The 26,638-nt window shown below is 44.0% G+C and overlaps 2 protein-coding genes across 8 annotated transcripts in view; one reads left to right on the top strand and one right to left on the bottom strand.

Moving 5' to 3' along the window:
• ARHGAP6 (Rho GTPase activating protein 6) overlaps positions 1 to 26,638 on the top strand; it is a 536,775-nt gene that overhangs the window by 364,264 nt on the left and 145,873 nt on the right. The window lies entirely within an intron of this gene.
• AMELX (amelogenin X-linked) lies at positions 18,701 to 26,549 on the bottom strand. Of its 5 annotated transcripts, XM_047765262.1 has the most exons (6): positions 26,492 to 26,549; positions 24,685 to 24,750; positions 22,514 to 22,561; positions 21,118 to 21,162; positions 20,430 to 20,846; positions 18,701 to 18,855 (listed from the first exon to the last, which is right to left on the bottom strand). In XM_047765262.1, the coding sequence occupies exons 2-6, from the start codon at positions 24,736 to 24,738 to the stop codon at positions 18,850 to 18,852; spliced, it is 570 nt and encodes a 189-aa protein (XP_047621218.1). In that variant the 5' UTR covers positions 24,739 to 24,750; positions 26,492 to 26,549; the 3' UTR covers positions 18,701 to 18,849. The 5 variants fall into 5 exon arrangements, with proteins under 5 accessions (XP_047621218.1, XP_047621220.1, XP_047621216.1 ...); XM_047765264.1 differs by lacking the exon at positions 22,514 to 22,561 and having other exon boundaries at positions 18,713 to 18,855; XM_047765260.1 differs by lacking the exons at positions 18,701 to 18,855; positions 26,492 to 26,549 and adding an exon at positions 21,219 to 21,260 and having other exon boundaries at positions 20,387 to 20,846; positions 24,685 to 24,738.

Here is a 26,638-nt window from a genome sequence, read left to right as displayed (position 1 = left end):
AATTTCAGGCATATAGCAAAGTGAATCAGTTATACGTATACCTATATCCATTCCTTTTGGCTTCTTTTCCCGTGTGGGTTATTACACAGCACTGAGTAGATTTCCCTGTGCTATTCAGTAGGTTACCCATCTATTTTACATGTAATAGTGTGTATACGTCAATCCAAGCCCCCTAATTTATCCCTCCCTCCCTCCCACCCACATTTCCCCTTTGATAACCACAAGTTTGGTTTGGGAATCTTTGAGTCTCTCTCCGTGTTGTAAGTTCTTTTGCATCATGTTCATTAGATTCCACATATTAGGGACGTCATGGTATTTGTCTTTCTCCGACTCACTGGGACTCTACTTTTGATCAAGCCGCCCCAGGTGATTCCAGCCCCACTTGGAGACCCGAGGACTATGCGGATGTTTCCTCTCACCAAAGCATTCTTGTCTTCATCCAGTCATTTAGCCCATCTTCTCAGCACCCACTGTGTGCAAGGCAATATGCTAGACGGTAGAAATACAGTGGTAAACAAGCTTATCATTGCAAAGCCTCCAGACCAATGGGAGAGACAGTCAGTAGACAAATGGACAAGCATATGAAAGCAATTACAAGCTGAGATAAGTGCTGAGAAGAAAAGCAATGGAATGTTGAGATCAAGAAGCCAGGGAACATTGATTTCAGATTGGGAAGGTCGGAGAAGGCTTTACTGAGAGACTGGAATTAAAGAATAAACAAGGAGGAGCCAGCCCTGTGAAAATTCCTGGGAAGAACAGTTCAGGCAATGGGAACAGCACAGGCAGCCTCCCCCCTCCCCATGCAGCCCCCAGCTTGTCTTGTTTATGAGCGTCCGGAGAACAGGAGGAAACAGAGACACGAGGGGGAGACCGAAGAGGTCAGCCCAGAGCCTCTCACGCAGGGAGGTCCCGTGCAAGTCGATTTTATTCTAAGTGAAGCCAATCGAGCATCTCTGCTGGCTCGTTTGTAATTTGTTCAAGCCTGGGTGTGGCACGGTCTGTTGTGTATCGGTTGAACACGCCGCTCTGGACTCTGCCGGCTTGAGTGTGAATTCCGGCTTTGCCTCTTCGAACCAGAGTGAGCTTGGTCGTATCCCAGCCTGTCTTGGCTCAGTCCTGTACCCATAAAACAGAACGAATAAGAACACCGGCTTCATAAGGATGGTTCACCTCTTTGATAAATGCATGATAAGCATTATCTATGTCTTGGTAATGAAGACTGGTGTTTAAGGAGATCAATTCTGGTTTCCCCTTTGGATAATTAATTGGGCACGGGCAAGCGTGGGCATGGTTCGGTTGGTTAGAAGGCTGTTAAATTTGTTCAGGAGACATATGATGGAGCGGGAGGTGGGATGATGAAAGCAGAGTTGGTGAAGAGGGGTCAGATTCCTGAATTTTTTTTTTTTTTTGGAAGTTGGGAATGGCTTAAATGGGGGGACGTGAAATGAAGAAAAGAATTAAGAAAAACCATTGGTTTCTGGCTCAACTAATTGGGCGCCTGAAAATCGCCATGATCTTCGTGGGCATCATTCATCGTCAATATTATCATCATCATGAACCTTTATTGAGCAGGTGTGCATGCCAGGCACTGAGATAAATGCTGTAGAAACACCTCTTCCGATGCTGGAGGCTTAGGTACAAAGACCTTTGCCAGAAAAGGAAGGTCAGGGGTTCAGCTTTGGGTAAATGAAGTTGGAGATGCCCCGAAGATACCCGACGGAAGGGTCAAGGAGACAGTTGGACAGCTGACTCTATAAAACCCAGAGATGACTGGTTTAGAGTCGTGACCTTTGCAGTGGAATTCACCACCGTGTTCTTTTATATTTTAATGATTTGGGCTGTTACAGTAATGTTTTCTTTCTTTGGGCCTCTTCCTTTTTGCGTTCAAGACCTGCTTCCGAACAGCCTTCGTGTCATGGACTTTTTAGTCAGTTCTCCGTGGTGTGAAATGAAGTCCTGCTTTAGAATTTCTGGTTGTGCAAGTAGAACTCTACTGAGCCCACCTTGCCTGGGCTGACGTTCTCGTTCGTGAAGCAGTTCCTAGTGAAAACGCAAAGAAACTTTGGTTCAAGTTATGGTCTGAAATCCAGAGAGTCGTGTTAATTCGTATGGATATAGAAAAGCATGTATTTACAGTGTTTAAATTGACATTTAAATTGACATTTGAACAGTTTTTCCAGTCCCACACAGTTAGTGGCATAAGGTCTTGAGAAAGCATGAAACATTTTTTTTATCAGCCTCATATTTCGTCAAGCTTGCCAAACACAGTTCATTTTCCATAGAAATTCACAAACCTGAGCGGTGGCCAAATTTTCAGAGTCGCTGAATATAAGCCAGTGAATAAAATTGTTAAACCCTTTGATTCCCCCCACTTTTTTCCCTTAAAAAGTAACATAGCGTGTGCCTCTGAGTTTTATTATTTGACATCTATTACCCACAGCACTCAAGTGTGTTTGAGAAGAAGCCTGTATGAACATTCCAGCACAGAATGCACACAGGCAGGGTCTTGGTGAAAAATTCATTTGCAGCCTTGCTTAGCCTCAGATAGGAAAGCCTCCTCCTTCAGAGTTCCGCCGACTTCCTTCAGAGGGCAATGGTACCAGCTTTTGAAAATGAGTCATTTTAAGGACTTTTAAAGGCTGAGGAGTTCCCTGGTGGCTCAGTAGGTTAAGGATCTGGTGGTGTCACTGCTGTGGCTCTGGTTACTGCTGTGGCACGGGCTCAGTCCCTGGCCTGGGAACTTCTGCATGCCACGGGTGTGACCAAAAAGAAAAAGACTGAAAAACTTCCACACAAATCCGGAATAGGCAGAAGTTGGTCCAAAATGTGATGAATTCCAGACACTGTGCATGGTGGCTAGTTGGGGCCACTAGTGAACCTTTCTCTTAAGATTTTAGTGCTCATATCAGGATGTGCTGATTCAAACAAAATCTTGAGCATGGGGAGGGTTAGGACTCATTATCATTAAGAAAATAATGGGAGTTCCTGCTGTGGTGTAGGAGGTCAAGAATCTGCCTGCAGTGGCTTGGATGGCTGCAGAGGTGTGGGTTCAATCCCTGGCCCAGCGCAGTGGGTTAAAGGATCTGGCGTTGCCACTGCTGCAGCTCGGATTCGATCCATGACCCAGGAACTTGCATGCGCTAGGAGTGTGGTCATTAAAAAAAAAAAAAAAAAAAGCGATAGTGTTCTTGGGCGTTGGCACATTTTGCCCAAGAATAGTTTGGAAAGATACAGGTTATGGAAACAAATAACAGTAATGATGAGTATCAATAATTAACATGTGTCAGTAATTCTCGGGAAGTTCTCTTCCTGAAGGTTGAAATCATAAAAGGATGTTGGATTCCTTTAACCCGTGACCACCGCGCTTTTCTCTTCATGAAATTGCTTGCTGCCTTGGCATCACCTGCTGATTTTAGTTTTCCTTATGGTTGTGCAAATGCACACTAGCCCCTTATTTTGTAAATGCGCAAAAACAGCTCCGTTCCAAACTTCCAAACAAAACATGGTGAAGGGTAACAACTAACTCCTGAATCTCAGCCATGGGAACGTCACTGAGCTGTGAGGGGCCACCGTGCTTAAGTCACAGGCCACCTCTTTGGAGAGGGCGGCTCCGTGGACCCCGGAGCCACTGGTGAGTTTGAAAGGACTCCCACAAATGGGAACCATGGGTGTGCTTCGAAGGGAGTCACCCCCCGGGGGGTGAAGGAGTCAGGGTGGACAGGGGCTGGAGCAGAATCCTTGTCCATAGTGACGCCGAGGAGAAGGGTCCCGATTTGCCGGGAGCTGGTAGTTGCAGCCTCATGCTTGACGGAAGCCCTCTCTCACCGTGGCCCCTGCCAAGCCACATACAGGAATCTACAGGAGGGCTCGTGCCCTCAGAAGAGCCTAGTGTAATTGGGGAAGGGTTGTGGCAAGGGAATAAGAGCTGGTATTTACATTTTTACTGTAATGGCTTCATTGAGATGTAATTCACTGGCCGTGCAGTTCACTCATGGGACGTGTATAAATTAATGGCGTCGTCAGAGCTGTGCAGCCATCACCACAGTCAATCTTAGCAGTTTCATCACCCCCGGGAGAAACCCTGTGCCTCTTAGTCATTACTGCCCCCAGTCCTCCCATCTGCCTCAGCCCTTGGCAACCAGTAATCTTTTGCCACTCTATGGATTTGCCTGTTCTGGACTTTTCACGCAAATGGAGCCACGCTACGCTTAGTGTTTTGGGTCTGGCTTCTTTGACACCGCATAATGTTTTCAAGCGTCATCCGTGTCTCAGCCTGTATCAGTTCTTTGTTCCTTTCCATGGCTGAATAATCCCATTGTAAGGATGTGTCCCATTTTGTTTAGTCCTTCATTGATTGATAGACGTTTGGGTTGTTTCCACTTTGGGGCTATTAGGAAGAATGCTGCTGTGAACAATTTTGTGTACAAGTGTTTGTGTGGACACGTCTTTTCATTTCTCGTGGGTTTGTAACTGGGTGCAGAATTATTGGGTCATATGGTAACTCTATGTTTCACCTTTTGAGAAACTGAAAGCCGTTTTCCAACGCCTTTTGCATTCTGAGCAGCACTGTAGGAGAGTTCCCATTTCCCCGCGTCCTCGCCAGCATTTCTTTTCATCCATCCTAGTGGGTGGAGTGTAGGGTCTCCCTGTGGGTTTGATTTGTATTTCCCTGGTGGCTCATGAGAGCGAGCATCTTTTCATGTGCTCCTTGGTCCTTTGTCTATTTTCTTCAGAGAAATGTCTATTCGGAGCCTTTGCCCATTTAAAAGTTGGGTGATTGGGGGTCTTTTATTGTTGAGTTGTAAGATTTCTTTATAGATTCGGGGTACACGCCCCTTATCAGATATATGCGTTAGCGTTTCGTTGCAGTGATCAGTTCCCTCCAGCATTCACATCGCATCTCCACCATTTACTGTAAACTCTGATGCATCCGTATCACCATGTACCTCCGTTTTGTAACTTTCAGAATTCCCCCCCCCCCCCGCCCCCCGGTAAGTTCTCGGTGCCTCTCTGCCTCGTGTGCCAAAGGAGGCCTTTCAGAGCTGAGAGTTCCCCAGGGTGTCTGACTCAGAGGATCACAGTGACCCCAGGCCTTCTCCCTCCCAGGGCCTCTAGCTGCGCATTCCAGCCGGGGAGCCTGCCTGCTCAGCTCCTCCAGCCCTTTGAGCAGTATCCCCGTCTCGGGGCTCCTCTCTGTTCCCACACTGGCCAGGGGGCTCTGTGTGGGGAGGATGGGAGGTCACTTTTGCCTGGAGCTGCTGCTACTGCTGAGGTGTAAAGACCCAGGAGAGGTAAGAAGAGACGGTGCGTACCTTTCAGGCTCTGTGTCTTGTGCCTCCTGCCGGAAGCAAGGCAGGACCCAAGCCATTAAGATGCAGGCGACTTCGGGGGGGTAGTGATCCTGGAGCTGCATGGGGGGAGGTAGACAGAAGCAGCAAAGAGTGAGAGAAGCAAGAGCTTTGGAGGGATTCACTCTGCTTGTTTCAGTGCCCCGGTCTCTTTCAGCTGCAAAGTTCGGAGGGTTCAAGTGACACGTAAGATGGCTCTGCCTGTTGCTTTAGGAGAAGGTTCAGACAGAGCCTTTGAGCCAGGCTGACTGGATGGAACGCTGTGTATCATTGCCGAGATACTCAGATTTGTATTGAACGCTTAAAGCGAGGCTCAGGAAGGACCTGCCATTTCTTCTGCACCTTTCCTTTTGGCTATTTTCTCACTCTTTAAAAACGGATACAATTGGACCTGAGGCATGCACGTTGGCTTCTGTTGGTACTGTTGCGTAGGTCTTAGGGGCCTTCTAAAGGCATATTTTTCTGAGACAGATAAAGAAACTGAGACTAGGAGTGGATCAGGTTATGGCAAGGTCACCTGGCTAGTCCATGACAGAACTGAGACTGAACATCACTGCTCTTGAGCTTCTCTTTGGATCTTGATCCCTGGGTACCGATATCTGGGACAAGGGCAAGTGGTGCCCTTCCCCTCGGTAAGATGGAGGATGAAGATTCTGTGACCTCTAGAAGCAGGATACCAATGCAAATGTGCAAAATGTTGCCCAGCTCTTCCACGCAGCAAAGACAGATGATTGAGAACGTCAGAAAGCTTTGGTTTTGCTGCTTGTGACCTCTGGTACAAACCTTTTTTTTAAAAAAAAATCATGTTTTAAAACTATTCAACCTCATTTTTTGTGATTCCAGGTTTTTTAATGACTTCATAGAGAGAGCTCCAAATTCACCTTTTTCTTAGTATTAATTTAGAATCTTACCAAAGTATTCACAGAGCTTAGATCCTGACTGGTTTTAGATAGTTACAAGTGAAGGTTTCTTTGGATCCTTCCTAAAGGAACAGACAGCATCCGATTGAACAGCAGCTTGTTTGGGGAATTGTTTTAATCACCAAGAAGGTGAAGTCACAAGCTTTCGTGCAAATGGGCAATCCTTAAACTGTGGGACCATCCTCCTCCGCCAATTCATGTGCAGGTGTCTTCCTCTCTGTCTCTCGTGCGCGTGCCCCCATCCGTATAAAGCAATTTCGATATGTATTAATTCTTTATTTTTGTTAAAAAACCAAGTTACCCTCGGAGAAAACGTATTGTGCTTCAGTCACCAGCATTTGCAGTCTGTTGAATGATTCCATTCTGAAGGACGGTAAAGACTTAATATCGTGACTCTGATTGTTTACAGGAATAGCAACTATAAATAAAATAAATCCGCTCAGGTCGTAGTGACGGCAGGTTCCTAGATACCTAGCACTGCTCATGAGGAACATTCGTCTTCTACCTGTGGGGAAATAAGCCACAAAAGCGGTAAATCCCCTCTTGATTTCCAACTCTCTTTGTAAAGCTTGCTCATGGGAACTGCGCACTTCAGCAAGGTTCAATAAGTACTTTTACAAAATCTATGGCTGGCTTTTCAAAAAAGATCCCGAAGTTGCTCACTTGTGCCTATTTTCAGATGAAGAAATAATTATTTGTGGAAACCAGGTTGAGCCCAAGTTCCTCATCACAGGGTGAAAATTGGTTTCCGAGAGTCTTCCGAGCCTGAATTTGTTATCGCAGGCGGGTCTGCAGAGTCACAAATATCAGGACCCTGTGGAAGAAGCCAGTTTGAATGGCCACCTCGATAGCTAGCATTTGTGGAAGCTTCAATGCAAGGAGCTGTTGAGGTATTTGACCCTTTTTCTGTTTTTTTGTTTGTTTGTTTTGGGTTTTTTTTTTTTTTTTTTGCTTTTATTTTTAGGGCCGCACCTGCAGCAAATGGAAGTTCCCAGGCGATGGGTCGAATCGGAGCTGAAGCCGCCGGCCTATGCCACAGCCACAGCAACTCGGGCTCTGAGCCGCGTCTGTGACCTGCACCACAGCTCATGGCAATGCCAGATGCTTAACCCACTGAGTGAGGCCAGGGATCAAACCCGCAACCTCATGGTTCCTAGTCGGATTTGTTAACCACTGAGCCACGATGGGAACTCCCTTTTCATGTGTTTTAATCTGGACCTCATGTGACAGGTAGAGAACTATGCCAGCCAAATAGTTCTGATTCAGTGTCATGCTAAGAATCTATCAGCAGCCTTCCTATTCTGATCATTCACAGTGAACGTCGCAGTGTCACCTGAAAAGGCCTCTCCGTGTGCGTTGAGTATGCCTGTAGTGGGCTGCCTGGGAAGGAAGATAATGCAGGGCCAAGGCCTGGGCTTTCTAATAATATAACCATTAGGTCCCACTGTAGCTTTCTCTGAACAAATAAATCAATGGAAGTCAGCACTGTGCTGCTCTTGCAAGGACCGGACTGGTGTTCATTTGTTTTCAATCCATCTTGTGGAACCAAGGAAGGAGTGGGGGCTGTTGATGCTCAGGTTCACACCCACAGCTGGGATGGATGGGTGTCTCCTGGTTGTCATGGCAACACTGCCCTGGAGTGGTGATAACTTGCCCATCTTTGCAGAAATTCCCTCCTTCATCTGTGACAGTTGACCACAACTGCTGAGGAGAGGAGTTATTGGGTTGGGAGGTCTTTGGCTTTCTTTACAGCGAGCGCCTTATCACATCCTCGGGAGGTCAAATGGGCCAGAAAAGTTAAGTGACCAAAAGAGGCGAGCTTTATGACTCCTCCCGTCGAATGTATATTTACTGTTAGAAATAGATACAGGTTGTTTGAATTAGGATCCTAGAGGCAGATGACAAATTAGTTTACCTTGAAAATGGCCCTCACCAGACATGGGGCCGAGGCTGTGTGTTTTAAGAAATGCCTCATTTCTTTTTAAAGTTTAGACAACCCCTCATCTGTAACCGGGGGACAGAAGACAACTTTTCCTCTCTGGGATTGCATAAATTAAATGACATGATACATGTCATGTGCTTAGAAAGGTGCCTAGAATATAATGAGCCCAGTAATTGTTCAGTATTACCATTACCTTTACTTTCATATGACAGTGTGGTGGCTTTTTAATGCTAATGATGATGCCTTGAGCAGATATTAGGCACACCGACCAGTTTCCAGGTATATTTCTACGTCTTCCTCCAGGAGTTCACCAGCTAGTGGGAAGACGCAAATAGAAACAAGCAGTTGCTTGAAACAGAGGCATGCCCAACATATCCTGGGAAACTTTGAATACTCCAGCCCATGCGGGCCAGCAGGCAAAGGTCTCTCTGTAGGAGATATGCACAAGGAGATATGAACAACAAGGAGCTATGAAGCTGAAGCTCATGGATGGCTCTTCTCCTGATAGGTGGTGGACGGGGCCAGGGGGAGGAAGTTGCTCTCAGTTGAACGTGTCTACATTTTGGCATTTGGATAGACAGGCTGTTCTGTGTCCTTGGGTCCATCAGATATGGTAGGTTGCCAAGGTCTGTGCTTATTCAAGGTAGGTCTCTTTTACCTACAGCACACTGCTTTCTATTCTCCATGGCTGTCGGAGTTCTTTTTCTTTTTTTTGGGGGGGGGTAATAATTGTGTAATAAAAACTTTATTATATTTATCAAATATTTTCAGAGTGATGGTTCTGAAAAGTCCTGAGAATTAAGGCATCTTAAATCCCTGCCCACTCTGTGGACACAACTACTTATTTCTCGACCTGCTGCCAAATTCGAGAAAACTCCCAAACAGAACTCTTCCCAGAGAAACTATGTGAGCTCTAATTCAGTAATTACTCTAATGGCTAAAGGTCTTGGTTATCTTTCTCCTCTTTATTACTCAGTTAACACAACCGCTTTTAAGTAACTTCAAAGAAGTGAGTAACTAGCCTCATTTCTGCAGAACGGCTTTGATTTAGTGACATCGGCCGACTTAATCCTGGAGGGACCATCTCTTCATCTTGCAAATTGTCTTGAACAGCCTGGTCACTCCCCGAGCTCTTTAGATTTTTCTCATGCAGTTGGCACAGCAAGTGAAAAGCCCTTCACGTGCGGTCCTGTGTCACGTTTCCTCAATTTAAGATGTGCGATTTTGGTTTTTCTTTCTCCGCGATGTTTTTGCAACGCACCGACTTCTACATTTGTTCAGAGTCTCGTCCCCTCTGTGTGTTAGGTTCTGAACACAGGATGATTTCTTTTTTAAAAAATTGTTACTTAAAGTATAGTTCATTTACAAGGTTGTGTCAATTTCTGCTGTACCGCGACATGACTCAGTCGTACATACGTATACATTCTCTTTTTATATATTATCTTCCATCCTGGTCTGTCCCAAGAGACTGGATACAGTTCCCTGTGCTACACGGTAGGACCTCATTGTCTATCCTTTCGAAATACCGTAGTGTGCATCTGTTAACCCCAAACTCCCCGTCCATCCCAATCCCTCTCCCCTCCCCCTTGGCAGCCACAAGTCTGTTCTCCGTGTCTGAACACACAGTATGATTTGAACAGCGGCGTTGTTTTCCAGGGGAGGGTTTCTGAACTTGAGCAGCGTTGACATTCGAGGCTGGATCCTTCTTTGCTGTGGGGTCTGTCCTGTGCATTGTTGGATGATGAGTGGCATCCTGGTCCCTCACAACGAGATACCAATAGTACCACTTGAACCCCCATCCGCACACCTTGCATCGTGACACCAGACATTGCCACATGTCCCCTAGAAGGCACAGCTGCCTGCGTGAGAACCACCGCTCTAGAGGAAAACAGTTTGGTAAAGAAATCCCTGACGTGGCCTTAGCTGCGTGACCAACGCCGGCGCGACAGGGTTGGAGGTCGTAGACTCGGGGACCAGGCCTTACAAAGTGGGTGAAGGGGAGATATTCAGAGGGAGGCGGTCCCAGGCTCTGGTCTCCGATAGGCCTTGTGCAGCCCATGCCACCATCCTGGTGAATTTACTCTCCTCTTACCCTTAAGGCGGCCTTGGGGAGAGCGAAGAACCGCCTCTAGGGATGTCACATAGGGGAAGGCAGGGGTCATTCCGGGTAGCCATCAGCAAGGGTGGAGCTCAGGTGGCTCTGTGTCAGAGAGGGCACATCGATAAATGATAGGTGTATTCAACTTCAGAGCCTTTGGCATAGAAAACTTTCATGTTGGGAGTTCCTGTTGTGTTCTAGTGGGTTAAGAACCCGACTCGTGTCCATGAGGATGCAGGTTCGATCCCTGGCCTCGCTCATTGGCTTAAGGATCCGACGTTGCCCCCAGCTGCGGTGTAGGTCACAGATGGGGCTCGGATCCAGTGTTGCTGTGGCTGTGGTGTAGGCCGGCAGCTGCCGCTCTGACTTGACCCCTCGCCTGGGAACTTCCAGACGCTGTGGGTGTGGCCCTTAAATGAAAAGGAAAAAACAAAAGAAAAGAAAATTTTCCTGTTCTTCCCAAATTCTGTGCCACCCCTGCTTCCAGCTGTGTAGTGCTCCCTTTGTGGGTCGGCAGAGCCAGGAGAAGGCTGCTTTTCTGAACATAAGAATGGTAGCCAACATTGATTGTGCTTGGAGCTCATTGATAGGAAGGGACCCAGAGATGGATGTTAGTAGGGTTTATAGATGAAGAAATCGAGGCCCTGAGATGCTAAGGAGCTTCTCCAAGTTTCCACAGCAGGTAGGCACAGGCCGGTTGTGATCCCAGACAGCCTGGTTGCTGAGCCTGCATACCCCACGACCCAACGGGGATGCCATCTTTGCCCTTGTGTGGTCACGTAACTGACCCCAGAGCCCCCACATTCCACAGACAAATTCAGAGCATGGAAAATTCTTTGGAGAGGAAAACAAGATTTGGCTGTTCTGAGGAAGATATTTAACATTGTTGTAAATTTTTTGATTAACAAAAAGAAAATAAATCCTGGACCCTGGGCTATTTTTTTTTTTTTTTTTGACCATAGGGCATGTTATTTGTAAGAGGGCTTCGCTAATCTTGAGGGTTTGTTTTTTTGGATTGATTATTCATGCATGATTTATTGAGGCAGATATTTGGGGGCCCAAATGAGCATTTCTTTCCTCTCACCTCAATCTCTTCTCTTCTTACCACCACTCCCAGCCCTGTCTCATTCCTTAAGTATCATGTATCTGCGAGGAGAGTCAGGTGTTTCACATGAAGCCAGGATGAATTCTTCCCAGCCCATATTCACTAAATATCAGCCAATGACCCCTGCTGATAAGGCTCCAAGCCCAACGGGGGCAAAAGGAATTATAAGCCAAATCACGAAATAATAAGTAAAAACCCCAAGTTAACAAGAATTTTGCACCAAACATAGGCTGCTGACTATCCTGTTAATGCAATGCGGAGCACAACTAGAGGCCACCAGGTTCTGGAAACATGGGAAATTGGTTGAAGTCATTTTTCTCTTGTGATCCCATTTAAGCTAGTCACCGGTGGATGTCTTTTTTTAAAAAGCAATACAATTTTTTGCCATTTTATATCCTTTTGAAAGTCTTGGCCTTAAACTCCGTATTTTCAACAATTATTTACTACTCAGGAGCCCTCTTCAGATGTAGGGGAAAAGTCAAAGATTTTGTGTTGAGTTGGGAGAGGAAGTGGCCAGCTTGACATTGCTTACAAATAAAAGGAGCAACTTGACCTTTTTATCTTGATAGAATTTTATATTGAAAGAAGTGTGATGTGCCTTGGTGATGACAACTAATTCAATAGCCATTTAGCCTCTAATGATTAGAATGGAGAGAAGTCTTATTTAAAATTTCAAGTTGTTCCAGTGGTATATGTATCCACAGGTAAACTCGGTGGGCAGGTATGCATGTGTGTGTGTGTGTGTGTGTACGCAGCCACTTGTCCTATGTTGCGCTCTTGGCTGGAACCACAAAAAAGGAAAGAATGTAAATATTTTCTGATGGTTACAGGCAGTCAGCCACTCTCAGGGTTGGACAAAAGTTTGTTATTTTTTCTTTTATCTTTCCATCAGCTTACACTTCAGCCTATTTCCCACTAAAGCCCTCTGTCAAGACAGCCCCAGTATGAATGTGGCTGGTAGACATCTGAAAATGAACGCCCATTTCTTTGGAACTAAAATAGGTTCTCTTATAAGCAGAAAAATTAATTTAGTGGTTCATCTGTTTTATCTTTCTGTCTGTCTGTCTGTCTTTTTAGGGCCGCACCTGCAGCATATGGAGGTTCCCAGGCTAGGGGTGGAATTGGAGCTACAGCTGCAGGTCTACACCACAGCCACAGTAATGCAGGATCCAAGGCTCATCTGCAACCTACACCACAGCTCATGGCAATGCCGGATCCTTAACCCACTGAGCGAGGGCAGAGATCGAACCTATGACCTCAGGGATAGAAGTCAGATTCATTTCCAATGAGCCACGACAAGTTTGTCTATTTTAAAAGAAAACTTAAGGGAATTCCCTTTGTGGCACAATGGGTTAAGGATCAGGCATTGTCACTGCAGTGGCTCAGGTTGCTGCTGTGGTGTGGGTTCGATCACTAGCCTGGGAACATCCGCATGCCGGTGGCATGGCCAAAACCAAAACAAAACAGAAGGAAAACTAGAGAGGAAACCCTTTGGTGTGTGTGATTTGACCTGATGAAAAGAAAGGCACTTCTGCATTCTTAGAAAATTTCCATACAAGATCATGATTCCTGGAATGCTTGGGAAATGCCTTATAATGGAGAATTGAGATGTTCACTTTTAAGCAGCGTATCTGTTTTGCTTCAGCCTTGTTTCATCTTTAGTTTGAAATCTTGGAATTCCTAGGAGTTGTTTTTCTACATCCGGAAGTAGTGCATAGAGCAGCGCTGTCTACTCAAACTCGTGGCGGTGGTAGCGATATTGTGTGTTTGTGCTGTCCACCAGCCCCATGTGGCCTTTGAGCACTTAAAATGTGTCTAGTGTGACTGATGAACTGAATTTTAAATTTTAGTTCATTTTAGTTTTTAAAAATTTCAGTAGCCACATGAGGACGCATACTGACCCGCGCAAGTATAGAGCATCATTGCCGGTCAGTGCCTATCTCTGATTTCAGATATTCCATTCTGCTATTACCCTACATATCTAAATTTGCAGTTGGAAAATGGGACAACTATTACTGTCTCTACCAAAGTCAAGATTACTTCCAGGGAATCCTTTGATTCCCATCTTCAACGCATGCTGTCAAGAGAGGCAGTTAGGACAATAGAGCCTGGAAATTAGCTGGTTAGATTGCATTTTTCCTTTGTCCTTCCTAACAAGTGAACTGTGAGCATCGTCTCGTTATTTCGAGTTGTTATTGCTTGAGGTCGAGCTGTTCGGATGGTTTAGACCCAATGTAATTACACATGGCAGGGAAAAAATGTACATTATGGCCAATTGAAGCCCAAGAGTAAAATTAGATAATTCATGAGTTTTAAGTCAATAATAGTCCAGGCATTATTTTAATCACAGGAGAATGCATTTAATGTGAAAAGTCACCACAAGGCTCCAGCTCTTTAAGGGTTTAGGGCTTAGACATTGTGTTTTTCCTTTGACCTGCCTACTCTTTGAATCCAGTTAACTCTCAACAGAATTTCAGCAGGAGCTGCCTTGTTGGTTATTTCTGTTTTATTTTGTGTTTCCAATTCTTCTTCCTTAACCTTATAATGCTCCTATGTTCTTTGCTGTTTGATTGTATCATTCCTTTTTGTTCCTGCTAAAGCCTTCACCCTTCTTTGGTCAAAATATTTCTCTCAAAAACCAAATACATTTCTGCTCGGAATTTACCTGAAGGGGACCCATCAAGATACAAAACTCACATCAAAGGCAACTGAAGGAAAGAAATGTGTCTGGATTAAAAGAGAAGAAAGGGACAGCAAAGTTTCAAAAAACTGCAATTTGTTCCTGATTACAGAAGTAATTTGTTTTTGGTAGAAAAATTAGATCTTCATACAAACGGGTGTATCTTCCTCCTACATTTTTTCTAATACACATTTGTGTGGGCGTGTGTGTTTAAATTATTTTAATGTTATGGTCATGTGTGATAGTCACATATGATATAGAGTCTTGGCCTTAAATTTTACTTTGTCACATGTTCTCCACTAATGAATTTTCCTCTAGAGCATACTTTTTAATCATAGAATTCCTTCAGATACATAATGGAAAAATTTAAGTGAGGTCCAATTTCTCACTGGTGTGCATAATGCTGTAATCAATATATTTGAATGTATCTTTCTGTGCATTTTGATGACTCTCTAGGGGTAATTCTTAGACATGTATTTGCACCCTGGGAAAAAAAAATGATACACTTTGAAGCCCTCACCAGCAAGTAGTGAATGACACGAAGGCAGGTTTCAAGTGTATTAGTGACATGGGAGTAGTTACGGTGAGATGAGAATTTCCTTGAGGTGGTCTGCTTAACTTCGTCTGTATCTTTCAGCTTAATTTCAAAAACATGGCATAGCTTTGTAAATAATATACTTTTGATTTTTTACTGATTTAAGAATTCTTTATGTATAAATTTTGGTTTATTAGTGCATTTATGGTCAGCATTGCTATTTATTTCAGCCTGCAATTTGAGTCTTGATCATTAGTTTCTAGTGATTTTCTTCTGAATTTGATTCCGAAACATACAACATTGGGCAGCTGACTCAACCTGAGTTTTAATGAATTAGAAACCCTCTGTTTTATTCACTTTACATCAGTCGTGTTACACTACGTGTCCGAATTTTGTCAGTTGCAGCCATCTGCCACAGTTACGGCATCAGGAAATAAAAGAGTCTCAAAGTGACTGTGGAACTTCTGGAATAACAATCCAAAGGTCAGCGTACTTTATTTTCTTAGGAAGAGTATGTATACAAAGTAAGCTATGTATTAGAAGATGTAAATATACATTAGCGAAAAAGAAGGGATAGCCAGGCGCGGAAAGGAATAGTTAGAATGACAAAGTAGTGGAGGGCTGTGTGCAACAGTCATAAGAACACTATTACCTCTGAATTTCCAAGACCACACACTTCACTGGCGGATGTTCCCAAGTCTCATTCTGGGCCATGAGATAGATGCTATGTTGTGATTAATATACATGTCCATTACAGACGACTGCATGGAAAGCGATTATGTTAAAACATGTTTGTGCATTTAATACACAAGTAAAAGAGTCTCAAGGTGACTGTGGAACTTCCAGAATAAATGTTTGTGCATTTAATACACAAGTTTCAGTTTCCCATAAAGTTAACTTATGCAGGACATCTCATTCTATAGCGAGTAGTCTTCAGAGTCCAAAGCCTGACTTTCCCCCCGTAATTCAAGATGTGATTTGAATATATACCTATGTTTGTGTGTATGCTGTTTGAATTATTATAAAAGAATTACTTTGTTCAATGACTTTTCCAAATAGAGAATTCTCTTACATCCGAAAAATTGAAAGCGACTCCAGTCTGACTCCAAAGTTTGTGTTCTCCCCAATATCACACAGTCTCCAAGTAACATCATTTCTTATACCCTTACCCTGTTTCTCAGTAAGAGTTAACACAATGGCAATATTTTCATGAGCTCGTGGGAGGCAGATCGTGGGGGAGGTGTATATTTTGGCGAATACACCAGGATATATATTTCTATCTATCTTTCTATTGGATTTTTTTTTTTTTGAAGGAAAGCCATTGACAAAATAATTCTCCTTAGTCCTGGCCATATAAGCTTTACATTGTTGGAAGAGAAACTTTCTTGGCATGACAAAAGCGATAGGGGTCGTGATATGGATGTCATGACCCACTAATCAGTTATGACGTATAATTGAAAAACACGAGCACGGAAGTAACAGTGTATCATTCAACCAGAGGGAGATGATTCCAAGGTTGGTTATTTCAGGGGCACAGGGATGTCACCCAGGACATAGGGACTGTCCATCTGTCCACTTACCCCTCCTGGTCACAAGATAGTAGATACAACTACAGGCATCACTTCTTCCAACAAATAGATCCAAAGACCCAAACAGCACTTCTTCCATATATATATATATATTTTTTTTTAAATTAGAGCATAATTCTTCTCCGCAGAAGCTCCTCCTCTCCTAGTAGACTTCCCTTTTCACCTCATTCATAGTTCAGGTTCCATCACAGCCCATCCCTAAACCAACCACCAGCAAGGGAAGTGGATGCCACATTTGGTATGGATACGGTACATGGTAATTGATGCCATAATTGGAGGAGGGAACATTCCTTCCCTGTGACAGAGAAGGGCACTCCTCTCTCCTGAGTTTGTGAAAGGCCAGATGCTGGGATTAATTCCAGCACCGCCAACAAGGACTGAGTGCGGAGGAAAGCTGTTGGACGCCTAGCCGATGCTGCCTGCTGTATTCGCCAAAGCATTGTGACTATACTTCTGTCATAGTGTTAATTCTACGAGGCCTTCTCTTGTCATTATTTGTAAGCATATTTTATCCTTTTAGTAGTTTCTAGAGTCCTTAGGGTTGAGGATTTACCATTTTTATCAGAACATGGAATAATGCCTTTCCCTAGAGGGTGATTAATATATATTTACTAAATTGATTAGAATTGGCCTATATGGAAGTTCCCTTTGTGACTCAGGGGTAACGAGCCCGACTAGTATCCGTGAGGACATGGGTTCGATCCCTGACCTCACTCAGTGGGTTAAGGATCCGGCATTGCCATGAGATGTGGTGCAGGCCAGTGGCTATAGCTCCGATCGGACCCCTAGCCTGGGAACTTCCATATGCCGCAGGTGCGGCCCTAAAAAGAAAAAAAAAAAAGTTGACCTTGCCAGTTGACTAAAAGCCTTCTTACTTTTCAAAAATTGAATCTGAATTCTTTAAATCAAGTTATTTGTTTGAATATCAACACCCTCCCAGTAACGTTATGTTTATTCATTCCCGAAAATGATTAAGGGGCCTTAATCTTAAAGGTACTGGAATAAAGTTACTGTGGCTAGTGTGTAATATAAACCCTAAAAAGACTGTTTACAACTCTGTTTGGGTGTAGGAGGAAAAAAGGATTCGAATATAAATATAAGTGGGGAAGAAAATTTGTATCGAGTCCATTTTATGCATCTGTTGACATTTTGAAGACTACAACAGTTGGATTTATCATCTTAAAAATGATGAAGTCAAAGAAATGACTTGTGTATCAACTCACTATGATTTTCTCTTTGAAGCTCCATTCAGCAAAAGTTTTCTTAGAAAAACAAATTATCTCCATAATTTAAAATTTAGTCCATTATTATACCTCTCACATAATTTCATTTAAAAATCACTGAGTAGAATGAGATCAAAAGACTAGATTTTGGTTACTAATGTGGTGCGAAGTCTAAAGCCAGCATTCCAAGTCTTAACTTGTTTTCTAATATAAACATTTCTCAGAGGCTTATCGTTTTCAATGTAAAGAATTCTCCATATAAACGTCCCTTCATTTGGTTCAGGTTCGGTGACTGTACGTGTTCATTTTTCGTGTTATCTGCTATTACAGCTACTTATAAACTTTGTTTTTTAAAGATTTGAAATGGTGTGATTTAAATTTTCTCTAAAAAGAAAAATAGTCCTCAGAGGTCCCGTCGTGGCGCAGCGGAAATGAATCGGACTGTGAACCATGAGGTTGAGGGTTCGATCCCTGGCCTCACTCAGTGGGTGAAGGATCCGGTGTTGCTGTGAGCTGTGGTGTAGGTCGCAGACACGGCTCGGATCTGGCATTGCTGTGGCTGTGGTGGAGGCCAGCGGCTATGGCTCTGATTCGACCCCTAGCCTGGGAACCTCCATGTGCCGCGGGTGCGGCCCCAAAAAGACAAAAAAAAAGAAAGAAAAGAAAAAAGAAAAATAGTCCTCGTTTGCCTACAGAATGGTCAATTCGTTGCTGTCTTATTCAAGAATAGTCCTTTCTATTGGAGTTCTTGCCATGGCTCAGTGTGTTAAGACTCCAACTGCAGTGACTAATGCAACTGAGGAGGCACAGGTTTGATCCCTGGCTTGGGGCAGTGGGTTAAAAGATTTGCAGCTGTGGCTCAGATTTAATCCCTGGCCCAGAAACTTCCATATGCCATGGTGTGACCATGAAATTAAAAAAAAAAAAAAAGGGGAGTTCCCGTCGTGGCGCAGTGGTGAACGAATCCGACTAGGAACCATGAGGTTGCGGGTTCGGTCCCTGCCCTTGCTCAGTGGGTTAACGATCCGGCATTGCCGTGAGCTGTGGTGTAGGTTGCAGACGCGGCTCGGATCCCGCGTTGCTGTGGCTCTGGCGTAGGCCGGTGGCTACGGCTCCGATTGGACCCCTAGCCTGGGAACCTCCATATGCCGCGGGAGCGGCCCAAGAAATAGCAAAAAGACAAAAAAAAAAAAAGAATAGTCTTTTGTTTTTGTCAAGTGGGGTGAAATTTTAAGTTTCATTCAACACAAAGACAAGAATAATTTTTTAAAAATTTTATTCTTTGCTAGTGGTACTTTTTTCAGTTACAGAATTTACTAAGTGATGGTAGGCACGAATCATCCAGTTCTTGTAGCATTCTGAAAGCAACTGAAGTATCTCTTTCAGTTCTCTTCTCATTGTCTGATCTTTTAATCCTGCGGGGGGGGGGGGGGGGTAAAAAGTGGCAAAAGGAGCAAGTAAAATAATTTACAAATATTCACAGTGAGAACCATGTACAGTAACACATGTGGCTTCAGTTTTGCCAAAACTGTCATTTATAGTCATTGAAGTTGAACTCTATACTTTTCAAACTTTCTTTGTTATCTCATTGTCATATGAGGGGTCCAGGGTAGAGCCTTCTGCCTCCAGAACACTTAAAACTATTATTTAATAATAAATGAACAGGTGTTGCCTTTTGCTGAGTGCTTTCTGCATGCCCAGCTCTGAACCCATTCCTTTATTTTATTTTCCATAAAACAACTGTAAGAAAAAAATCACTATGCTCCCGTTTTACATGGGAATTCTAAAGTGTTCAAACTACCTACCCAAAGTCACCTTTCCACAAATAGCTCTGGCAAGGGTTAGACCGTTCATGGCTTTAATTATTAATAAAAAGGTAAATAAATGCATTTTCTATACAAAAAGAGAACAAATATCTTAGACTAGAATAATCAACTAGAGGCACCAGGCTATTTGGAATATAATCAATTTTTTAAAAATTCAGCTACATATTCTCCACAAATATGTCCATAATTATGAAGCCACATGGAACTCATAATTTTTTATCGGAAAACTATGGTGTTTGTCCTTGGACAGAGGCTTGAAGGTGACCTGATTTAGTTGCTTTCTCTCATTTTAAAGAAGGGAAAACACCCATAAAGGTGAAATAATTTGTACAACACCATCTCCTCTCTGGGTGCAAAGCCAGAGCTGGAACCCAGGTAGCTTGGCTCCCTGTCCAGCTCCTTTCTTACCTCGCCCCTCGCCTTCTCAACAGAAAACCGTCAATAGCATTTATAACTTGGGATTCCATTTTTCTGCACACACGCAATGGAATTCTGTCATCTCATATGCACAGAAGTAAGGGTTTATGGGTAGGGCTGAGGGTCCCTTATTTTATTGACTATTTCCCATTCATTTGGAAGATCTTTCTGGAATAAAACAATATGTCGTGCCTAACTCTGAAGACATCGTGCCGAAAGCTTAATGTATAGAATCCCAAGCACCGAGAAGGAATCTAGCAGTCTGTCTAGTTGAGCTTCCTCCAAGTTCGATGAAAAACCACCTTAGACAAGTAAGTTTCCTTTCGGTTTTTAAAGAGATTTCCAATCTGCCTGTTCAAATATTTACATGCCCTCACTGTCAAAAATTGCCGTCCCCCCTTTTTGAATCTTCAGTGCACTTCTAGCCTATTCCTACTGGTCAAATCTTCGAAAGACAAGGAGAACGGATATTCCCTTACAGTGTCCTTAAAATTACCAGGCTTCGATAATATATATTGTGGGGGGAATTCAAAGCAATGTATAGATTAATCAGTGTGGGTTACTAAGCCATGTAGATAAACTCATTGATAATATAAACTTACAACACACGCTTGTACTAAGAGAGTCATTGAACTGTAGCTGCTGAGACGCTAAGCCTGGGATTGTGTGAGAATGTAGAAGGCTGGGGGCCAAGTTTGCTTTCCCGTTTCTCAAAGATGCTGGGGGGGGCTTCAAGGTATACTCACCACTTCCTCCCGCTTGGTCTTGTCTGTTGCTGGCCAAGCTTCCAGAGGCAGGTCAGGAAGCAGAGACTGCATGGAGAACATCGGAGGCAGAGGTGGCTGTGGCAGCAAGGGCTGGATGGGGTGCATGGGTGACTGGGGCTGCAGGGGCTGGTGAGGCTGGGGCTGGACGGGCTGGGGCTGGAAGGGCTGCTGGGCGGGCAGAGGGAGGTTTGGCTGGTGGTGTTGGGTTGGAGTCATGGAGTGTTGGCCAGGAAGTGGCATCATTGGCTGCTGGGGGATCCCGGGCTGTTGAGCTGGCACCATGGGGATGTGGTGATGAGGCTGAAGGGCATGACTCTGGGGAGTCTGCTGCGACACCACGGGAATGATTTGGTGGTGCAGCCATCCACCCATGGGTTCGTAACCATAGGAAGTGTACTGGTGAGAAACAAAGAGTCAGGTTTACCATCCGCTCCTTCGACTTCCAACTAGAGAAGTAGCAATGCTTTCTTTGTCATGATGACAATATTCATATTTATCCACCTCTTCCTGTGCAAGACTTTCTAACTGTGTATACGGATAGGACCTTTTCCAAGCTAGATTTCCCATTAGTGTCTATGTGTGGCATAGATAAGTTACCTGTCTTCAAAGGGAAGTGAAGTGCACGCTTACTATTTTAAGGGAAAAAAGAAGAAAAAAACCTACATACCGGATGTCTTATCATGTTCTGGTACCACTTCAGAGGGGTAAGCACCTTAAGAGAAAGAGACATTAGAAGGCATTTGTTTTAGTTTAGCTCCATAGACTCACGAATGCAATCCTGTCAATACGGATAACCTCCACGTGTGAGTCCTACGGCAGAAAGCACGAGGCAGACACTGGTCAGGGGCTTCCTGTGTGTCAGGCACTGCTTTACATCCATCACACACAGTTTTCACGTGTTCTCACATACTCTGGGGCAAGCTGCCTCACCCTCCGACAAGGTCAATGGCGAGTTAAAGACGGTTCCTAACCTGCACGGAGCTTACAAAAGCAGTAAGTCTCGCTCCCCAGCGCCCGCTCTTCTTTGCAAGAGAAAAACAAAACAGAGAATTAATGTGACCTCACAGGAATTGTAACCTCTTTTGATCTGATGTCACAAAAATATTAAGGAGGCCAAACCAGTTTCTCATCCTGGAAACGCATTTGCCGGTTACATATGTCAACCTTTTCAGATTTAACAGAAAATCTTTCCTCGGATTTTTGTTAACCCTTGTCCTCAGCTTGTAGGAGTCAACATACCCATGGGTTGTCATCTGAACGGAGGAAAGAAGTCAGCGTTTCCTTCCTTCCTTAACCGTATATACTTGAGTAACCTCAGGTCCAGGGACTCCTTCAGACAGTAATAAGCATTTGATAGCAATACCGTAATTACGACCTTGCTCAAGGCAAACTGAACAAAGCACCTTTTATGTTGCTTAACTCTTTCGCTCCCCAATCAATATTTTAAATTGTTGGGTATTATAATCATTTCCCTTTTCCAGATGAAGAAACCAAAGTTCCAGAGAGAGACAATGATTTGCCCAAGGTCCCATGGTTCGTATGGGCTTGAGAAGCGCCTCAAACCCGATTTCCAGCCACGTCATACTCTCCCTTGCTCGGCAGAATGTCACACAGCCCCCTTGGTCGCTCATCTTTCCAAAAGACCAGCGAGGGAGACACGTAGAGTGTGCACGTCTTAGAACCAGGAGTGGTCTGGCTGGAAAGGACCTTAGGTAGATAACGTCTTACCTGAGTCCCCATATTTTCCAGGCCGGGATAGAACTCTGTTCAGCCAGAGTTCAGTTTCTGCCCTACCGTGCCGTCCCCCCTCCAGGGGGTGTTCATTTTACAGCCGTATAAGGAGGAGAGACTGAGTCGGGGGTTGGGGGGGGGCAGGTAGGAGGGCTCCGGGGCAATGCAGGCTTGAGGTGACCCATCAGGGCTTAAACTAGGAAGCTGGCAGTGAGAACTGAAAAAATGGGACTGACAAACATCCTGAATGAAGAATCCACCCACTCTTCTTTACAGAGCCCAGGGCATTGTTAAGTCAAACAATGGTCAAAATTAGTAAAGAGAAAAATTACCTCATAGCTGAAGTTGATATAACCAGGGTGCCCAGGATGAGGTGGTAGCTTTTATAGGAAGGGGGAAAGGAGAAGAAGAAGAGTGAGGGGGTGCAAGGGAAGAGGGAAGGGGGGAGGGGGAGAGAGAGAGGGGAAGAGATTAAGTCAATATGCAATTTTCACATTAAGAGAGACTGAAGCTACTTTTACAAAATCTATATAGTGCAGAATATCTTGGAGGTCTACTTTTAGTTGGAACATGTATGCTGGGTAGGAGAGGAGCCCTCTTATCTTAAAGAGGGCCAGAGCAACGAAATGGTTTTCCCAGAGGTTGTAACCTTACAGCGGAAGCAGAAACCAGCATGCAGTTATCCTCCGGTCATCCTCAGACACCCCTCCCACCCCTGTGCTCAGTTAATCCTACTCTAGCCCACCCATCATTTTCCTTCTGTCTGTCTGTCGGTCTGTCTGTCAGCTGTGCCCAGAGTCTGTGGACGTTCCCGGGCCAGGGATCAAACCTGCACCACAGCAGAGGCCATAGCCGCTGCAGTGACAGCACCAGATCCTTAACCTGCTGCGCCACAGAGAACTCTTTTTCTTTGTTCTTCTATTTTTTTGTTTCCTTTTATTTCTTGATGAAACTCAGTCCATGTCGGGAAGAGCAATATGTTTCCCTCACACCAGCAGGAAATACCAGCAAGAAGAGAACTGTCGCAGAGCCTTCCCTTACAGATCAGGAGGTGCATAAGCTTAAGTACCAAAGAGATTCCTCGTGATTGGCATGCAAAGTAAATGACACCTCAACAACAACCCAAGAAACAACTATGCGTGAATTATCAATGGAGGCGGAAACAAGACGGGTGCGGTATAGTGGAAATGTTTTAAATCCCATGGAAAATGAAAGAGTTGATTGATTAAGTTTAGGCTGATTCCTTTTATGATCCTGTCACTGTTTCTGTGGCAGGAAAATGTTAAAGCTCCAAATAAAAAAAAAAAAAAAAACCTGAATAATTATCTGCTCCAGGACCGGCTTGTCAAAAGGAGAGGCCGAGTGACTGATGCCTGCATTGTGGCATTCGGATGAGCCCTGGCGGCTGGTGGCGGGGGAGGGAGAGGAGAGAGAGGCGTACAGATCCTCTCAGACAGTGAGCTGATGAAGGCTTTGGTCCTTTAAAAAGCTCGTGTTGCCTAAGAGGGCTTATTCCTCTCATCTGAGTGCGATGATTATAATCCAGTAACTGCCTTTCCTTTATCTTCTTGATGCAAGCCCTCCGAGAAGAGGGGTGTTGAGTTTAGGAGGGGAAAGCGGACTGAACTTGCAATGCAGGGGCCCTCGTGGGGACGAGGAATTGCCACAATGCAGGACTTCAGGAAGGCAGAGCACAGCATCTTGGTCTTGTGGGCGAGAGAGGAGGACAGGAGGCAGATATGCAAGCTTAGCTGGCTTCTGGTTGTATCAACTGCCCTTTGTGCCCCCGAAAAACAGACCGATCCTGCTTTGCCTGCATGTGATCTAACCTCTACCTATGTTTTGAGAGAAGGGGTCAGACTTCCTGGTCCTTGGAACACGTGAATGTGAAATACGTTCACAAGTTGGGGCTAAGCAGGCTTCCAGGCAGCCCCACGGAAGTCACGTGCTTCTTAGCAGGTGCACTCAAAGGATGAGGCTTCTGAGAACAGAAAGATGGTTCAAGAAAGAAATTCCTAACACAAAATCTTACTCTCTGAAGAATAACAGCGATGGGGTTTGGAGAGCAAGAAGATATTTGGACACTTGCGAGAAATTGGATTTTAGAGAAAACTGACATTTTTGTCCTATTTGCCTAAGGCTGCTTCAGTATTTCTCTGGAGGCCTCTCAAAGGTCACTTCCAAAAGTTCCCACCTTCTAGAGACAGGTGATGATACTTACAAGCTAATTGTTTCAAGAGACTCTCCTGGGGTGCTTGTTAAAATGCGGAGTCATGGGCCCCACCCCAGCTATACTGAATCAGAATCTTTGGCAGAGGCATCTGGGAATCCTTTTTTTTTTTTTTGTAACAAGTTCTTCAAAGTGTTTCTTAAACACTGAGTCATTTGAGGAAATGTGATCTTCTACTGTTTTCATCCCTAACGTGTATCAACTCGGGGGTAGATTTTTATTTCCAAGCGTATGACATTGGACATTGACGTACGAAGGGGGTGCTTTACTTACAGGCATAGAGAAGGCTGCTCCCAGGAGGCAAGCAAACAAAATCCAGGTCCCCATTTCTTGATGGCCCTGAAATATAAGTCAATAGCCGCTTTTCTTATGTCTTCTCAAATATGGACATAGGTAATGCTTCATAAGACCCGCATAATCCCTCCTAGTCTGTTGCTGATAAAATGGGTGGGAGCATTCCTCGTGAGCTTACTTCATTCGTAGGCGATTTCTAGTTCTCAGTCTACGGTGCTGTTTCTGGAATTACAGTGGTCGCACAGAAGCTTTTCCTTTAGGCTGAGAGCTGAAGAGCTTGTAGGGACACGACTAATCTATCTTTACATGTCTTTGCACGCCATTTCCCTATACCTGTAGGGTCCCAGAAGCCAAACGTAGCTTGTAATTCATGATTCAAAGAAGAGAGTTGGCTCTAAAAGTCAAGACCCTCAAGGGAGACAGTATTGGATACTTTTAGAGCCAGGAGGCACACAATGTTTTCTTGTCCCGACCACCTGAGCATTGCTTCTGGTAAAAATAAAGACTGGGGGGTGGGGGGATGTGCTTGGGCTGTGGGATGGAAATCCTGTGAAATCATATTGTGATGATCATTATACAACTGCAGATGTGATCAATTCATTTGAGTAATTAAAAAAAGAAAAAAAAAAGACCAGGGATCTGAGAAAATCGCTTAAGAAAGGAGTGGAGTTAATTTCACTGTGGGATGGAAATCCTGTGAGATCAGATTGTTATAATCATACAACTACGGATGTGATCAATTCATTTGAGTAATTGTAAAAAGAAAGAAAGAAAAAAAATAAATAAAGACCAGGGATCTGAGAAAAATCGCTTCAGAAAGGAGTGGAGTTAATTTCACTGTGGGATGGAAATCCTGTGAGATCAGATTGTTGTAATCATACAACTACGGATGTGATCAATTCATTTGAGTAATTGTAAAAAGAAAGAAAGAAAATAAATAAAGACCAGGGATCTGAGAAAAATCGCTTCAGAAAGGAGTGGAGTTAATTTCACATGCTCTGCCCCATGGGGCTTCAGGCAAGACCCTCAGGTAATAACCCTGAGCTCCAGATGTGGTTGAACAGGGAGAGGATGGTGCTAAGATGCTGTGATTAGTCCATGAAGTTTGAATGACTTTCACTTGAAAGAGTCCCTATTTAGTAAATGACATCTTCCCTTGGTTTGACACTGCACTCCCATGATTCCCCAAATAAGACCTTTGGAACAGGAAGCAAAACAAGCCATCCTAAAATACTGCACACTTCTTTGTAGTGCAAAGTATTGACTCAGAGCTGTTAGAAGAAAGACCTTAAATTTTACATAGGCAGTACATGTCGTGTCTAATGTTGCCCACTATGAAACACACAGACATTTTCTACCACCTGCCTCTGTTTTTTCAAAGTTTGCATTTTTGAGAAAAGCCATTTAGTTGATGGTTCTATGTGATGTAATGAAACGAAATGTTTTTCAAAGTAGTGAATCACAGCCTGTGAAAACTTATTTTTCCCTTAATTGAGAAGGAATTAAGATAAATGCTTTGATGTGAAATTTGGCCCTCAGAAGGGCTTTGGGATTCTGGACCGAAAATCTAAAGAAATATAGACAAATATTTTGCTGCATTAGAAAGTAGCATAATGCATTTAAGTAAGTAAAGTCTAATTTAATTACGATTCTACTGAAGTACCTGAATATTGACAGCATCAAGTGTTAGAAATGCAGAACACATTTGCATCTTTTGAGCATAAAATGCAGAAAAAGAAATAAGTATGATAGAAAGGATGCCAACTTATGAATAAAACCCACATACCTTTGAATACACGTATTCAGAGTAAGTTTGTCTGAAACTCAGGGATGTTTGATCCTTTAGAGTTCTTCCACCTAAGAGCTCATTTTATACCATTCATGGCCTCTGGAGCAACCAATCAGGTTTCCGAAGGAAAAATGTGTTGAGTAT

Source organism: Phacochoerus africanus, chromosome X, assembly GCF_016906955.1.
Source record: "Phacochoerus africanus isolate WHEZ1 chromosome X, ROS_Pafr_v1, whole genome shotgun sequence".
In the NCBI taxonomy this organism is placed as follows: domain Eukaryota; kingdom Metazoa; phylum Chordata; class Mammalia; order Artiodactyla; family Suidae; genus Phacochoerus; species Phacochoerus africanus.
The sequence above is the reverse complement of the archived record's forward strand: the minus strand, read 5'-3'. Positions and strand labels throughout refer to the sequence as shown.